The sequence below is a fragment of the Caretta caretta genome, chromosome 2, assembly GCF_965140235.1.
Source record: "Caretta caretta isolate rCarCar2 chromosome 2, rCarCar1.hap1, whole genome shotgun sequence".
NCBI classification, from domain to species: Eukaryota; Metazoa; Chordata; order Testudines; family Cheloniidae; genus Caretta; species Caretta caretta.
The window spans coordinates 120,062,863-120,079,448 of NC_134207.1; the positions used below are offsets into that span (position 1 = coordinate 120,062,863).

A 16,586-nucleotide genomic window follows, 5' to 3' on the forward strand; every position below is an offset into this window, starting at 1 on the left:
CATGCATTTTGGAACAATTTTTTTGCTGCTAGACTGAGTTTATAGCTACAGTAACTTAAGTGGATTTATGAACATTGTCTCTGTATGAATTCCCCCTTCGCCCACCCCACTTTTAATTATACTTGTTTGGAAATTCCCAAGACCAGAATAAAAACAACACAAAGAATGATTTTTGGCCATTGTCAGTGGAGAAGTTCTGCATTCTTTGAAGAGTGTGAATCAAATTTGTGTTGGTCAGGCAGATCTCAAGTTTATTTTAGGGAAAGAAGAGCCTATTTTTCATTATTATTATTATTATTCCTTTTGCATCATGTAGTCTGTCCTGAGATTCAGGCAGTTGTGAATTTTGGGAAAAGTAAAACATTTCAGGGGAGAAAGAGGAAATTTTTTCAGGGCACGTTGATTTATTTCAAAAATAAAAGGCAACTGTTTGAATCTCCTCAGAATTTTAGGATGTTAGAATAAATCCCAGGGATGTGGATTAAAGGGAAGAGCACAGGTAATAAATTGTATAATGCATTGATTTATCTCATGGGTCTTCAGTTTACCACATGGATATATTTGTGTAATATATTAGGGTTGTCTAGTTGTATATTAAATAGTGTTTGTAAGATATCAAGCACCAGAGTTAAGACAGAAAATAAATTCTGTACAGATTATTCTGTGGATTCCGAAAGCAAATGAAATTTTGTACAAGAATAAACAACTACGTGTCCTGTAGTGCATTCTGTCAATGTAAAGTATATCAATTCTGCAGTTCCAAAAGGTGCACAATTCTATCTTGGCTTTCACTGACTGGTCTGCTGTGCACAGGGCTGTCATTCACTTAGCTGTTATAAATCCCCACCATTTGTTTATTTAAAAAAACAAAAAGCTTTCCATAGTTTGGTTTCCATAAAAATTGTTTCAAATTCCTGAAATTAAGGAAAATCCTGATAGATGGTGTGCTGATGTAACATACTAGCCATTCATTCTGGAGACTTAGGCCCAAATGTGGCTTAATGATGCACATGTGGAATGAATTTGGCAATACTTAGTCTACTCCTTAGTTAATGTAGCAGGTCACATTACCTAAATGCTACAGAATTTGCCACAGATATGAGGCTCTTTTCTGAGAGAGGTGTCGCGCTGCCTGAGGAGGTATTGATAGCACTAAAATACACCAGTAGCTCTGTCCACACATGAAATGATTTTACATTGCACTAAGATCTGGCACTATCCATATGAATCTCACCGTACCCACCATTTATTTTGTTAATAAATATTTGAAACAGGAGAAATGGTCAATAGAGGAACCTGTTTTCATGTAAAAATAAGTGGAGGAAAGTAATGCTGAAGTATGGCATGAATCACAATTCAAGCCATAGATTTTCTGTTTCATAACAGTCATAGTAACAAATTAAATACAGGTTCAGTCTGTCACTTTAAATATTCATTTTAAAAGTTATTTTGCCAGCAGCACTACCTTGGGGATTGAGGTTACTATCTATGATGTGATCTGTTTCGTATTATGCTTCCTTGCAGTCCAACCATAGAGCCCTTCTTCATAAAACTGATCACAGCAGTACTCATTCTAAAGGCCATGGGTCAGATGTTAGATAGTAACCAAAGTCTATTAAATTAATCTGAAGGCAGCTTCTGATTTGTTTTCATGACTGATTTCAGGTTGCTTCCAATCACATAATAAAAATGTAATCTCACATGGCTTGATTTGGGAACTGCTGTTGCTTAGCACCTATTAGAATCAGGTCAGTTGATCACAAGTCTTTTGGTTTGATCAATTTTTGATCATTGTTTATTTGTATTACAGTAGAACCTTGAGGGTAGGTGGGCTATGTGTTGTATGCGCTTAGTAAGAGAAGTCTCTGCCTCAAAGTTTTTCCTTTTCTTTCCAGCTCCTTGTTGCATTGCAATATTTGCTTGCCTGTTCAGAAGTGGTCTCCCATTGTCACTTTCTGTCTCCCTTAGGCTGACCGGGTTTGGAATACATCACTGCTTTGCAAAAAGCATGATGGGTCATGAAGCGAAGATGACCATCACCCACAATTTCTATGCAGACTACTATACCATGGCAGGGATTGCTCTGGCATCCTGCCTGGCTATGTGCCCAGTCGTTGGGTTTCTAGGGCGAAGAGGAGGACTGCTGCTGTTCATGATTCTGACAGCTCTGGCATCGCTTCTACAGTTAGGCCTTCTCAACTGTAAGTGAGGGCATAAGTGACTTGCACCTTGATACTGGTCAGAGAGCATTACCTTGCAAAGCTGCATGAGGCCTTGAATCAATGGCTGTTCTCAACTGACATATGGAAAAAACCTGTCTATTGCAGAACAGAAGAGCAGTAAATCAGCTCTCTGTGGATGGTGCAGATTCATATGCTCTACAATCCCGCTGAAAGCGATAGGGAATGTAAGTCACTGTAGATTTTGGCCCATTCTCTGTACATATTCGACTACAGTGAAACTCTTTTGTTCTCCCTCCAATTTTCCCTTTATTCTTTTGGTTCATTGTTCTAGGTGCAGGGATTTATGCTTGTAGCAGAGCTCAGAGCTAGTCACCCACGCTGAGAAGAGTTAAAAACAGAGTGGATTTCAATCTCTGACGATGTGTCAAAATTGATTGTCTGGGTTTTTAAAAGGGGGAAAAAAGAGTTTTCTGTTGTCTTAAGACAGAGGTGGGCAAACTACGGCGCGGGACTGTCCTGCCCGGCCCTTGAGCTCCTGGCTTGGGAGGCTAGCCCCCTTCCCCTCCACCGCAGCCTCAGCTTGCCACGCCACCTGGGCAGCGCGGCGCTGTGGCGGGCTTCGGCCGGGCCATGCGGCTGTCAGTCCTGCTACTCTGAGTGGCATGGTAAGGGGGTGGGGAGCGAGGGGGTTGGATAAGGAGCAGGGGGTCTCGGGGGGTAGTCAGGGGACAGGGAGCGGGGGGTTGGATGGGGGTGGGGTCCTGGGGGCGGCAGTTAGGGGAGGGGGGTCCCAGGAGGTGGCGGTCAGGGGACAAGGAGAAGGGGGGGTTGGATGGGTCAGAGGTTCTGAGGGGGCGGATAGGCGGTGGGGGCCAGGCTGTTTGGGCAGGCACAGCCTTCCCTACCCGGCCCTCCATACAATTTCAGAACCCCGATGTGGCCCTCAGGCCAAAAAGTTTGCCCACCCGTGTCTTAAGAGAATTCATGGAAATGGCATACAAGTTTTACCAGATTCTTTTTTCTCCAAGGAGGCTGCAAAGGAAATTAGTTTCCCATTCTTGGTTCCTTCTCTTTCTCAGATTTTCTGACATGCAATGAGTATGCTTAGGAAGTTGAATTGATTGATGGCAGAGTCCCAAAATTCCCATCCTCTTATAATTGCAAAAGAGGCAGTCTCTGTCGGAGACAAGAACAGTATATTCCAAGTCTGTGGGTCAATGCTGGGTGGGTTCAGGTTGTTTCTGGTTTTGCCACTCTTCTAAAAATAGTAAAAAAAAAAAAAAGGGGGGGTGGGGGGCAAGTATCTGAACATCTGTCAAATTGCCTTTTGGAGAAAAAGCCAGAGGGGAACATGTCTCACTACTATAAAGTTAGTGGGAATAGTCCTAATCAAACTGGAGGTGTGTTCTCTGTCTCCTCCCTCCCTCTTGGTAAATTTGTGTGGCCACACATATGCAATACACAGTTAGCAGTGTAATTAAGAAATATGTATAGCACATGCATGTGTCTAAGTAATTATTGTCACACTGCCTGCTATGGAACACAGCTAAGAACAGCAATCTCAGGTCAGACTGACAGAATACAGGGCATATACCCTAAACCGGTGGATTAGTCTGTCATAAGACTTAATCAAGCCAGTAACAAAAATGTGTTTCCAAAATACTGTACTGCTTATTATGAAGCCAAAGATAGTTCCCTTCAGGCCCTCTAGCCCCTCATGCACCACCCAGACAAACCAGACTACTATGGTAAATGATTATTAAAACCAAAAATCGTATGTATTAACTTCCTCCAGTTCCAGAAAACCAGACACCCGCCTAAGGTCAATATATACTTCAGGATCTTACCAAATACCACACTATAGTCAATCTTTAGTAAAGTAACTAAAGATTTTTTTAATACACAAAGAAGAGTTATTAAATGGTTAAAGTGAATCACATACATTGCAGATGATGGCAGAGTTTATAGATCAGGAGAATAGCAGTGATGTTAAATCTGCTAGCTTGCAGTAAGTTTTCCTGGATCACCCAAAAGATTGGGGGTCCTCAGTCCATGTTCAAAGCTTCCCTTTGTTAGAAATCATAGTCCAGAGACGTGGAGCAGGCAAGAGGCAAGGATGTGATATCACAGTCTCAAATTTATACTCCCCAGTCCATGTACCTGGAAGGTTACTGGCACAAACATGGGAGTCAGGAATCACATGTTCTGTGTGCCCCTGCTGAGTCATGAGGCATCCATTGTCTACATATTCTCTGAGGCGTGGGGAAGGGGCCCATCGGAAGAGTTGATTTCCCTTAATGGCCCATCAACCATGGCTCACTGGTCTTGATGTAAATCTGTTCTTGTGGGTGTTACCCAGGAACACATGTTGAGATACAAACACATAGCAAAGATTCATACAATGAATACAAAGATTCACATACAATGGTAATACATGTGTATAAACAGGGTAACCATTGTTCAACAGATTACAACTTTTCCAGTGATACCTTACAAGGCGTGCTTTGCATAAGATTTATCACAATTGTGCACCAGCGTTGATACATCAGTGGTTGCAACAGTGTCAATACATGAGTGGTGATACCAAAACATGGTCATCTTCCTTTTTATACAGTGTCACAATAATACTCTGCATAACGATGAACTACAAAAAGCATGCCTTTGAAGAAACAGAATTATGGTAGCTAGATTACAACTATTTCTAAATTATGTTTGTTCTGCTGTGTTCCATTCTGAAACTTGAAGATGGACATAGAGAATTAATGAGAAGCTTTCTGTCATGCCCATGTTAAAACATTCTGTTCCCAGCTGCTGCGGGCAACCGAAAGTCAACATGAGGTGCAACTTATTGTCATTGATGCACTTCTTAACATACTGGGTTTTTCAGATGTGCCCTCATCATATACAGTTTGCCCTTTGTCCCCCTCCCATTTCTAAAAACTGCCCATACAAAAGTAGGAGGAAAAGGCAGCCCTGAACTCTGGAACAGCTTGTATCCTTCTACTGCGGTCTGTCCCCCTCCATCACATCCCACCATCACTCCTTATAGGCAGCTAGGCAATGGTATGAAGAGAAATGAATGGCCATGCTGTCTGTGTAATTTGTTAAAGGGTGTGTGTGTGTCGTAAGACCTCTGACAGAGGGATCTCCTTCCAGATTTCAGGGTTTCTCCTGAGTCAGAACTTCTTTAAGCTCTCTGGAGTAACCCAGCTGCTGGGATGTTCTGCCAGGCTCGCATAACTATTGTTCCGCTTTTTATGTAGCATTACTTAGCGCCGCGTGGGAACGTGGGCCAAAAAGCAGCTTGTGAATAATTTTAAACACTGTAAACTCACTTTGGATTTTGGCAAGGGAAAAATATGTGTTTTAGCAACGCAGGGATGCTGATTGTAATGATTTCCTTCTCTAACTAAAGCCCCTGTGGCCATTCCCTGAGGGTTACAGCAAAGCTTGACTGCAGTTTCTTTTCCTCCTTTATTACCAACAAAGAGACTTTTGTTTAATTTCAGTGCTAATTCTGGGTCTTTTCAAATGATTTACCACTGTGCGTTTATTATCATCATCTCATTAGAATTCTATCCTCCAGTTGGGAATAGGCCTGGAAATTGCATGCCATGTCAAACTGGTTTTGAAAGACTATTGCAATCCAGTCATGATACTGAAAGGAAAGTTTATGGGGGGGAGGTGGAGGGCTGTAGTTTGGTTTGGTGTGGGGGGGAGGGTGTTGTGTGTTTGTTTTTCACTTTGAATAAATCACATATTTAACTCTCTCTCTCCCTTTTTAATTTATCTTTTGCGGATCCAGTGATTGGAAAATATAGTCAACTTCCAGGCTCAGGTACTGTTTACTAATGTCTATGCAGTGTTTTAGAACTGCTTGCACTCTGACTGGGTGTATCTGAAAGGCCAGAGTCGCTAAGGATACAGAGCCTGAATGCAGTAACTGCTAGTGTTCATGTGCAAGGTTGCTGTTGAGCTCAATGTCCTAGGGCTCTTCTTGTAGAGCTGATTGCTTATTTTTACAGCTCCTGTTCAATGCACCTGTGGCTCTGATCAGTTGCAGCATAAGGATTTTTTCTGCAGGTCTGTGGTAGAGATGAGAACATTTTATTTATATCTTCCTCTATTGCAACATCTGCAATGTCTCAACCACAGAATTGTACTAAGAAAAGGAGTACTTGTGGCACCTTAGAGACTAACCAATTTATTTGAGCATGAGCTTTCGTGAGCCACAGCTCATTTCATCAGATGTGTACCGTGGAAACTGCAGCAGACTTTATATACACACAGAGAATATGAAACAATACCTCCTCCCACCCCACTGTCCTGCTGGGAGACAGGCCAGTCCTTGCCTACAGACAGCCCCGCAACCTGAAGCAAATACTCACCAACAACCACATACCACACAACAGAACCACTAACCCAGGAACTTATCCTTGCAACAAAGCCCGTTGCCAATTGTGCCCACATATCTATTCAGGGGACACCATCACAGGGCCTAATAACATCAGCCACACTATCAGAGGCTCGTTCACCTGCACATCCACCAATGTGATATATGCCATCATGTGCCAGCAATGCCCCTCTGCCATGTACATTGGTCAAACTGGACAGTCTCTACGTAAAAGAATAAATGGACACAAATCAGATGTCAAGAATTCTAACATTCATAAACCAGTCGGAGAACACTTCAATCTCTCTGGTCACGCAATCACAGACATGAAGGTCGCTATCTTAAAACAAAAAAACTTCAAATCCAGACTCCAGCGAGAAACCGCTGAATTGGAATTCATTTGCAAATTGGATACTATTAATTTAGGCTTAAATAGAGACTGGGAGTGGCTAAGTCATTATGCAAGGTAGCCTGTTTCCTCTTGTTTTTTCCTACCCCCCCCCCCCCCCCCCAGATATTCTGGTTTAACTTGGATTTAAACTTGGAGAGTGGTCAGTTTAGATGAGCTATTACCAGCAGGAGAGTGAGTTTGTGTGTGTATGGGGGTGGGGGGGAAGTGAGAAAACCTGGATCTATGCAGGAAATAGCCCGACTTGATTATGTAAAGAGTTGTCACTTTGGATGGGCTAGCACCAGCAGGAGAGTGAATTTGTGTGGGGGGGTGGAGGGTGAGAAAACCTGGATTTGTGCTGGAAATGGCCCACCTGTTGATCACTTTAGATAAGCTATTACCAGCAGGACAGTGGGGTGGGAGGAGGTATTGTTTCATATTCTCTGTGTGTATATAAAGTCTGCTGCAGTTTCCACGGTACACATCTGATGAAGTGAGCTGTGGCTCACGAAAGCTCATGCTCAAATAAATTGGTTAGTCTCTAAGGTGCCACAAGTACTCCTTTTCTTTTTGCGAATACAGACTAACACGGCTGTTCCTCTGAGAATTGTACTAGGTCATGATTAATTCTTGTTGTCTCCATATGGCTACCAGATTTGGGTGGGAAGTGTCCAGTGCCTGAAAAATTGTTTGGAGACATTTCTTGAGCTTTACCTCTTTGTGATGGCTGTTGATAACAAAGTTGGAGATTGTTTTTACTGCTAATTTTTTGGCAATATGTTACGACATTTTTATTTATGTTTTGGGTAGTTGGTACATGGCTTATTAAATATTGATTTAAATAAACGTTGGGGGAGGAGACTCAAACTTGCATCTAAGGTGAATGAGTGACTTAATATGGTATTCTTGTTTTATTTCTTGGGGACTATATACTGATTTTGCTGAGCTCAATTTCCATGTGCATGTGTCTGTCTAACAGGTATGAGTGACAGCGTCAAAGACAAATTTTCTACTGCATTTTCCATTGTGGGTATGTTTTCTTCGCATGCTGTTGGAAGTCTTAGTGTTTTCTTCTGTGCTGAAATCACACCAACAGTAATAAGGTAAGACCTCCAAACTTCCCATGTTGGGGTGGGAACCAGTTCAGATGTCCTTACTTTATTAATAATTTATTGTGTAATGCAAACTTTTATTTATGCAAGGTGAAATCTCTAATAATCTGATACTCTGGGACAATGGACTCTGGGATGTTCTGTAGTTTGAGCAGTCTCTTGGGAGCTACTTTGCATATAAATAAAGAGAGTTTTATTTACATCGCTTCAGACAGTTTCACCCTTTCTCCCATCATGATAATTCAATATTTTAATTAACAACTTGGATGTTGGAATGAAGAGAATGCTTATAAAATTTGCAGATGACACCAAGCTGGGAGAGGTTGAAAGCACTTTGGGGGACATGATTAGAATTCAAAAATATCTTGATAAATTGGACAATTGGTCTGACATCACATAGGAAGGAAAAATCAAACACGCACATACAAAATGGAAATAACTGGCTAGCCAGTAGTATTGCAGAAAAGGATCTGGGGGTTCTCCATGTCCATCAAGGGTAGGACAAGAAGTAATCATCTCTGTTTGCAGCAAGGAAGATTTAGGTTAGATATTAGGGAAACATTTCTAATTATAAGGATTGTTAAGTACTGGAATAGGTTATCGAGGGAGGCTGTGGAATCCCCATCACTGGAGGTTTTAAAGAACAGGTTAGACAAACAACTTGGTGTGAGTATATTTTATCCTGACTCAACATGGGGGGATTGGCTAGATGACCTCTTGAAGTGCCTTCCAGCCTTACTTGTCTATGATTCCTTAATTATCAACAATACTTTTTACATTAAGAATCGCATGAGGCATTGTAGCTAAATTTGGTTTGATCTCCAGTTCTTCCACTGTGTTGTGCTTCAGTTTTCTTGCAGGCTGTGAAATGACTGTGTGCATGCTAAAAAGGGAAGCCTGTGCTTACGTGCTTTGCTTAATTGGAGTATAACCATTAAAATTATGCTGTTGTCACTTGGTTTAATAAAAAGTACCTCTCAGTATCCCCAGGGGTTTGTGAAAGTAGTAAATGCATGCATGCATAGGTGCCAACTTTTACTTTTCCCCGGGGTGTTCCACATCCTCTCTGAGGCCCCGCTCGCACTCTGCCCCCTCCCTGAGGCCCCACCTTCGCTCTGCCTCTTCCCACCCCTCTGCACCTCCTTCCCCCAAAGCCCTGCCATCACGCCACCTCTTCCCGCTCCCACTCCACCCCCTCCCCGAGGCCCCTGCCTGCCCGTCGCTTGCTGGTCTTTGCCTCCACCCCATTCCGAGCTGCTGGTGGGTGCTGAGCACCCACTGTTTTTTTTCCATGGCCCTGGAGAACCCACGAGTCGGCGCCTATGCATGCATTTCAAGTCTGCACCCAGGGCGTTGAGAGAGAAGTTTATGTCTGGCCCTGTGTGAGTGTTCTAAAGGGGGGAATAGGCACAAGCAGCCCTGCTTCTGTCCAGTGAAAGCTTCAGCCAAAATTCAGTGACAGGTTGGTGAAGAAAAAGGGGGCGGGAGGGGAACCAGTACAGCTAGCAGTGATAACAGCCCCAGAGGTGATGTCAATGGCACTGCACCTTTCAAAGGTGTATCATTTCCCTCTGCATTCATCCCCTCTCCTCCAGCACAAGTGGTAGCATTATGCCTTTCAAAGGCCGTTTAGTGGTCTGCCTCTTCCCTCACCTCCTCAACACAGGCCTATCTTAAAGGAGTCAAATAATTTGCCCTAAATATGGCCCTTGATATCCTGGATAATAGTGAAAATGGGAAGTTTCCCAGCCCTTTCTTTGCAATATCAGTTTTCCATTTTATTTATTCACTTCTCTTCTTACAGCATAATCTCATGCACTGGTCATACACTGCATTTGTACATTCTGGATAACAGTTGAAATAGTGCCAAAATGATTTAGGTGCTTTAGGTCCCATTGACTTTCAATTGGATTCAGGCTCTTTAAAAAGGGAAGGTGGGGAGGGGGGTGGGGGGAGAGAGAGAGAGAAAACTTTCCAAAGTGAAATGTCCTTACAATATTTTGTCATCTGTGTAGCAAAGGGTCAAACCTTTCTTTTGTTTAACTCAGTGTTGTTTTTTCCAGCTGTGTGGCGTGAGGTACATATTTCACAAATTACATCATTTTGCAGGGGAAGCTGTTGGTTGTAGAGAAGAGAGTGTAAGCTAGTTTGAATCATTACTAGCTTTTGCTTGCTAAGCAAAACTCACCTTTCATTTGCTATCATAACTATGAAAGGGTTATTTTAGGACATCATTCCAATAGGTTGTGTTCTCTAGTTAGCTTTTCCTAAATTACAGATGAAAACATTTGTACCTTAGTTATTTTTCTCACAAGAGATGATAAAGTGGAAAAGATTTTCTAGTTAGTCATGAAATTAAAAATTTAAAGGGACACATCAACATGTAATCAAATGCAGTTGTTGGGTTTTTTAATTGTTTCAGGAATTGTGACTGTTTTTTGACTCTCTGATGATTTTTATGGTTTTACAATAGATTTTTCTTTTTTTAAATTTTCTCCCTGTTATGTGAAAGAACTAAACAGAGAGGAAACTGACCAACTGAATGACTAACCAGAAGAAACAGCTAAATGTTGTCAAATGGACAAAGCAAACCAAAAATGTCCTTTTCCTCTAATCCCACACCAAAGGCTCTTAAGCAAAGTAAGCAGTCATGGGATAAGTGGAAATGTCCTCTCAGGGATCAGTAACTGGTTAAAAGACAGGGAACAAAGGATAGGAATAACTGGCCAGTGTAGAGAGGTAAATAGCAGGGTCCCCCAAAGATCTGTACTGGGACCTGTGCTGTTCAATGTATTCATAAATGATCTGGAAAAGGGTGTGAACAGTGACACGGCAAAATTGGCAGATGATACAAAATTACCCAAGAAAGTTAAACCCAAAGATGACTGTGAAAAGAGATATCACAAAACTGGGTGACAGGGCAACAAAATGGCAGATGAAATTCAGTGTTGATCTGTGCAAAGTAGCACACACTGGAAAACATAATCCCAACTACACATACAAAATCAGCTGTTACTACTCAAGAAACAAATCTTGGAATCATCATGGATAGTTCTCTGAAAACATCTACTCAATGTGCAGTGGCAGTCAAAAAAGCTAACAAAATGTTATGAACTAGTAGGGAAGGGATAGATAATAAAACAGAAAATATCATAATGCCACTACATAAATCTATGGTACACCCACACCTTGAACACTGTGTGTGCAGTTCTTGTCACTCCAGCTCAAAAAAGATAAATTAGAATTGGAAAAGATACAGAAAAGGGCAACAAAAAATGATTAGGGGGATGTAACAGTTTCCATATGAGGAAGGATTAAAAAGATTTGGACTGTCCAGCTTGGAAAAGAGATGACTGAGGGAGGATATGATAGAGGTCTAATAAATCATGAATAATGTGGAGAAAGTTAATAAGGAAGTGTATTGACCCCTACAGATAACACAAGAACCAGGGGTCACCCAATGAAATGAATAGGCAGCAGGTTTAAAACAAGAGGAAGTATTTCTTCACACAGTGTGCAGCCAACCTGTGGAACTCGTTGCCAGGGGATGTTGTGAAGGCCAAAACTATCCCAGGGTTAAAAAAATAATTAGATAAGTTTATGGAGAATAGATACATCAATGGCTATTAGCCAAGGTGGTCAGGGATGCAACCCTCATGCTCTGGGTCTGACTGCCAGAAGCTGGGACTGGACAGTTCTGTCCATTCCCTCTGACGCATCTGGCACTGACCACTGTCAGCTGACAGGATGCTGGATGGACTGTTGTTCTGAGCCAGTATGACCGTTCTTATATTCTTAGCACATTTCAGACAGAAGTGTGATTGCTAAGCTGATGATATGCCTTTGCGCAGGTGTCATGAAATAGGCATCTGGCCATTTCTCCCTCACGCCCTTTACAGGGCAATTGTCTTTATGAAATACCACCCATAATGCATTGCAATTTGGCAAAGCATCTTATTTTCAGGACTTGACCTATATTCAACTGATGTTCCAATCAGAGTCTTGTGGGAGGGCATAGTAAGGGAATTGGGGGAGTCATTGGGTTTTTCAAACTAATTCTTTATTCATATTTTGTTTGTGAGGAAAAATATCATCAATATTAAGGTGCTTACAAGTAGATTGGCTGTTGTATGATTGCTACCATGACAATCAATAGCATTTCCCAACACTTCTACACTGTTTTCAATAAGCAAAAGGTTGTTTTTGAATAACCCCAACATTAGGTTCCAAGAATTTATCTTTTCCTGCTAGAATCTACAATATATGTTTCAGAGACCTAAAGGCTCTCAGGAATAACACAAATATTTATTGTTGAGATCCTTATTACCCTGACATATTAATGCTGGTCAGCCCTGATTCATCGTTAAAGAGTTCTAATTCCTTGTGCCAAGGAGTTCATTTAAAAAGCTCCTTTCCAACACTGAACTGAAGCACTAAATGAAGCTGATAATCCTCCTCCAATAAGCATGATGACAGAGCCACTGAGGGTTGCGCTACTTACCAAAGAGACCAAGGTTTTAGAAAGGAGTTGATTGGGAGACTGTTTTGTTTTCTCCTTTCTTTCCCTCCCCTGCCAGTTTCTAAAAGGGGGAGAACAGTACCGGTTCCTAGACCCCTGAGGATAGGGAGTAACTACGTATTGCTTGGCCTTGGCATTGCTAATACCACTTTCCCTCTCCTTACTGATAGCAACAGTGAAGAGAAAAGGTATGTGGGAGGAACAGTGGGGATTTTAGCCATCAGCCACTGTCCACTGATGGCTCTAACTAAAGTAAATTCCCACTGGAGATTAGGGGAGTGGAGATTGCTGAGGTTAAAATCAAATAATCACATCAGGATTTTAAATCACAGCACTTCACACAGTGGAGTAAGACTGGGGCTCTAAGGCACAACTGCAATACAAATAAATAATCTTTTCAATAATTGAAGGGGTTTTTGACCCATTGTCACATCAGACCACTTGCATTAGAAAGGGTCAAATACTTGAGAAAAACTAAGGTGGGATTAAAATTGCTCTTTTGTGCTTCTAAATATTAGAGAGAGGTGCAAGCCATATTCCTGGATTTAGTTTCACTTCAGTGAAGAATTTCTGAGATAATATTTTGCTATTGTTATTTTAAACTCTTATTAGTAAAGTGTTCTGGTGATGTTTAAAGCTCTAGTAGACCAGAAAAAGTTCTAAAATATGAATAGGGAAACCTTTAAAGACTACCAATTTTGAACCAGGCTCTTTCAACGTTTGCACCATTGAGGATTACAAGAGAAGTTTTACAGTCTTATAAATGATCCTCTTGTACTATTCTCGCTCTTATTAGCTTACATAAATGTGAGCAAAGCCTACTCTCTAGTGGTAACACAGAGAATGACAGGTTTCAGAGGAACAGCCGTGTTAGTCTGTATTCGCAAAAAGAAAAGGAGTACTTGTGGCACCTTAGAGACTAACCAATTTATTTGAGCATGAGCTTTCGTGAGCTACAGCTCACTTCATCAGATGTATACCGTGGAAACTGCAGCAGACTTTATATACACACAGAGAATATGAAACAATACCTCCTTTTTTTTTGTTTCAGGTATTGTTTCATATTCTCTGTGTGTATATAAAGTCTGCTGCAGTTTCCACGGTATACATCTGATGAAGTGAGCTGTAGCTCACGAAAGCTCATGCTCAGATAAATTGGTTAGTCTCTAAGGTGCCACAAGTACTCCTTTTCTTTTTACAGAGAATGACAGAAGTCAAATACAGTAGCTGCTTTCTTAAGATCTGATATGCTGTAATGTAATCTTTGGAGGATATACATTAATTAAGACTGAAAAAGCCACATGAGGAAGCTATTTTACAAATTGAGAAATTGAGGGAGAGGTTTGATTTGTCCAAGGTGTTGCAGTGTGTCCATTTCAGACGCCCAAACCACAGCTTGAAACATTAGGCCATAGTCTATTAATATTCCATATGTTAGAGAAAACTGAAACAAAAAACTGCACCATCACATCTCAGGAAACTTCTTGAGTGAGGAAGAACAATATCTAGGAATTGAGCACCCCAGAAAAGTTCTAAATCCTGCCTGCTGTCACACCACGCATGAGAAAGAAAAGTGAACTACAGAAGTGCGCTGCACTTTTAAACAGAGTAGTTTCATTGCTTCACTCATGCGCGTCTATTGTACATGTCAGCAAGGAAAACATCTGCAAATGTTGAACTGACATTATTTTAGATTATAAAAAAATGCAGCAAAAAATAAATAGTATAGTGTTTTCTAGCACTGATAGTGCTCCCTGATTTTTTCTAGTATACATAGTGCAACCTACAGTGAGAGAATATCTCTCTGACTTCACCTACAGTGCTACTTGACATACAGTGAACCTAAAATTGTTCCTTCTCCCTTAGTTTTCCTTGCAGTGCATTTAAATTCCTCATTTAAATGCCTTTAAAATCCAGGTGAGCATTTTTTTTTCCCAGTCTTTGACGTACAATACTGAATAGATGACGGGTTCTCCAATTGGGGGTCATGACCCTTCAGGGGGTCGTGAGGTGGTTCTGTGGGGGTCACGAGCTGTCAGCCTTGAGCCCACATTAAATTACATTTTAATTAACTCCCTTGTTTTAATTGGGGGGGAGGGCGCGGCATGGCGTCACACTCAGAGGCTTCCCATGTGAAAGGGGTCACCAATACAAAAAGTTTGAGAACCACTGACTCTGTGGACCTGATTCCCCATTGCCCGGCCCCTAGCGTAGTCATGTGCACCAGTAAAAAATGAGCATATCATGCTGCTGTGGTAGAATTTTACACCCTCTTTGCACTAATGTAAATGACTGCACAATGTCCAGGGCAAAGGAGAATCAGCTCTTTGTCACTACTGCACCAATTTGGGGTGTGGTCCTGCTAATACGTCTGCATTTGAATACCTAGTCCCATGGGACTACCCATGCGAGTATAAATTCAGAAAGTTACTTAAATGTGACGGGGGATTTAATTGCAGAAACAATAGATTTAGGTAGGTTTTAATTTTTCAGTGAAAAGTTGGCTAAAGCTTAATATCCAGACTCCAAAATTTCTACTACCAACACAAAATCCAGTAAACCCTGCAAAAATCCAGTTTCTTCTATAAAAGCCTGGGAAAATCACTCTTTGTCTCTGTAAAGTGAAAGGTAGATAATTAAACATTGCAAGGAGGGAATTGCTTTGCTCTTGTCTGCTGGTCTGAGCAGAATATTTTTGGTGTCCTACACTTCCTGCACTTAAGCAGCCAAGCTGTAAATCCATGGATACTGAAAAGATCCGGGATATGGGGATTAGCTTTTGAGCAAGATGGCTGGTGGTCAGAGAAAATCTAGAAGTCAGAGATTTGTAGTGCTGGGTTTGATTTATATCATAGAGTATAACCTATATAATGGTAATAAAAAAGTAGCAGTGCAGATTATCACCGAATTTGAAGTTTTAGTTGTGTGGAAAAGGGAGGAAGTTGAGCACGGGGAGGACTGGAACATGTTGACTCGCAGGAAAGTACTGTCTGTGCACCAAGGACACAGAATTTAAATGTAATGGGGAAGTATGCAGGTATCAGGCCTTGAAAGGGTACCACAGAGAGTGTTATGGGTCCTGAGATCATCATGCTGCTGCAGTAGTGTAGTGACACAGACACAGAAGCTGTGGCTGACAGGTGACTGAGTTCTGTGCTGAGAGTGAGGGTCCGGGAGCACAGCAGAGAAAAGTGCAAAAGAAAATGGGAGTTACTGGGAAACCTGCTACTGGGTTTCAGGGTAGGGGAGAGATGAGCCCTATCCAGTAGCCTGAGGGAGAACCTAAAGTTGTTGTTGCTGCACTGAGGACCCATTGTAAGGTGAAACCAGTCCTGGGAACAACTGTTAAGGGTCAAAGCTGCTGTTAGAGAAAAGTGCCTGAGGGAATCCATCTGCATCTGGAACAGCCATTCTACCTAGACTGTAGGGCTGGAATTTTCAAAGGGGCCCAAGGGGTTAGTTCTGATTTGCAGGCATGCTGAGCATTCACAGCTGCACTTGAAGTCAGTGGGAGCTGTGCTCTGAAGATATGAAGTGCTATGTAAGGATAAGTACTCTGAAAGATCAGGTCCTAAGTGTCTCAGATTGGGCAACCAAAATTAGTGTATACTTTTGATCTTAATCTCTCTGCATAGGTGGCAGCCCCCCTATCAGCTCCCCCTCCTCCCCATGCCTCCTGCCCGCCGCAGTCAGCTGTTTCACAGCATACAGGAGGTTCTGGGGGGCGGGGGGAGCGGAACTGGGCAGGCAGAGGCGGAGCGGGAGGTGGGAAGAGGTGGGGGAGGAAGAGGCGTGGTGGGGGTGGGGCCTTGAGGGAAGGGGTGGAGTGGGGGCAGGGCCTGGGGCAGAGCTGGGGGTCCAGCACCCCCCAGCACATTGGAAAGTCGGCACCTGTGTCTCTCTGTGCCATAATTCCCCATCACTAAAATGAGGATAATGATCCCCCCTGCCCCACCTCAAAAGGGTGTTGTGGTTTATTTTCACAACA

The 16,586-nt window shown here is 42.1% G+C and overlaps 1 protein-coding gene across 3 annotated transcripts in view; it reads left to right on the forward strand.

Moving 5' to 3' along the window:
- SLC22A23 (solute carrier family 22 member 23) overlaps positions 1-16,586 on the forward strand; it is a 183,796-nt gene that overhangs the window by 159,936 nt on the left and 7,274 nt on the right. For all 3 annotated transcript variants that reach the window (XM_048839751.2, XM_048839749.2, XM_048839750.2), the window contains 3 exons: positions 1,969-2,201; positions 5,989-6,021; positions 7,947-8,070. In XM_048839751.2, the coding sequence (XP_048695708.1) occupies positions 1,969-2,201; positions 5,989-6,021; positions 7,947-8,070 (390 nt within the window). The remainder of the gene's footprint in view (positions 1-1,968; positions 2,202-5,988; positions 6,022-7,946; positions 8,071-16,586) is intronic.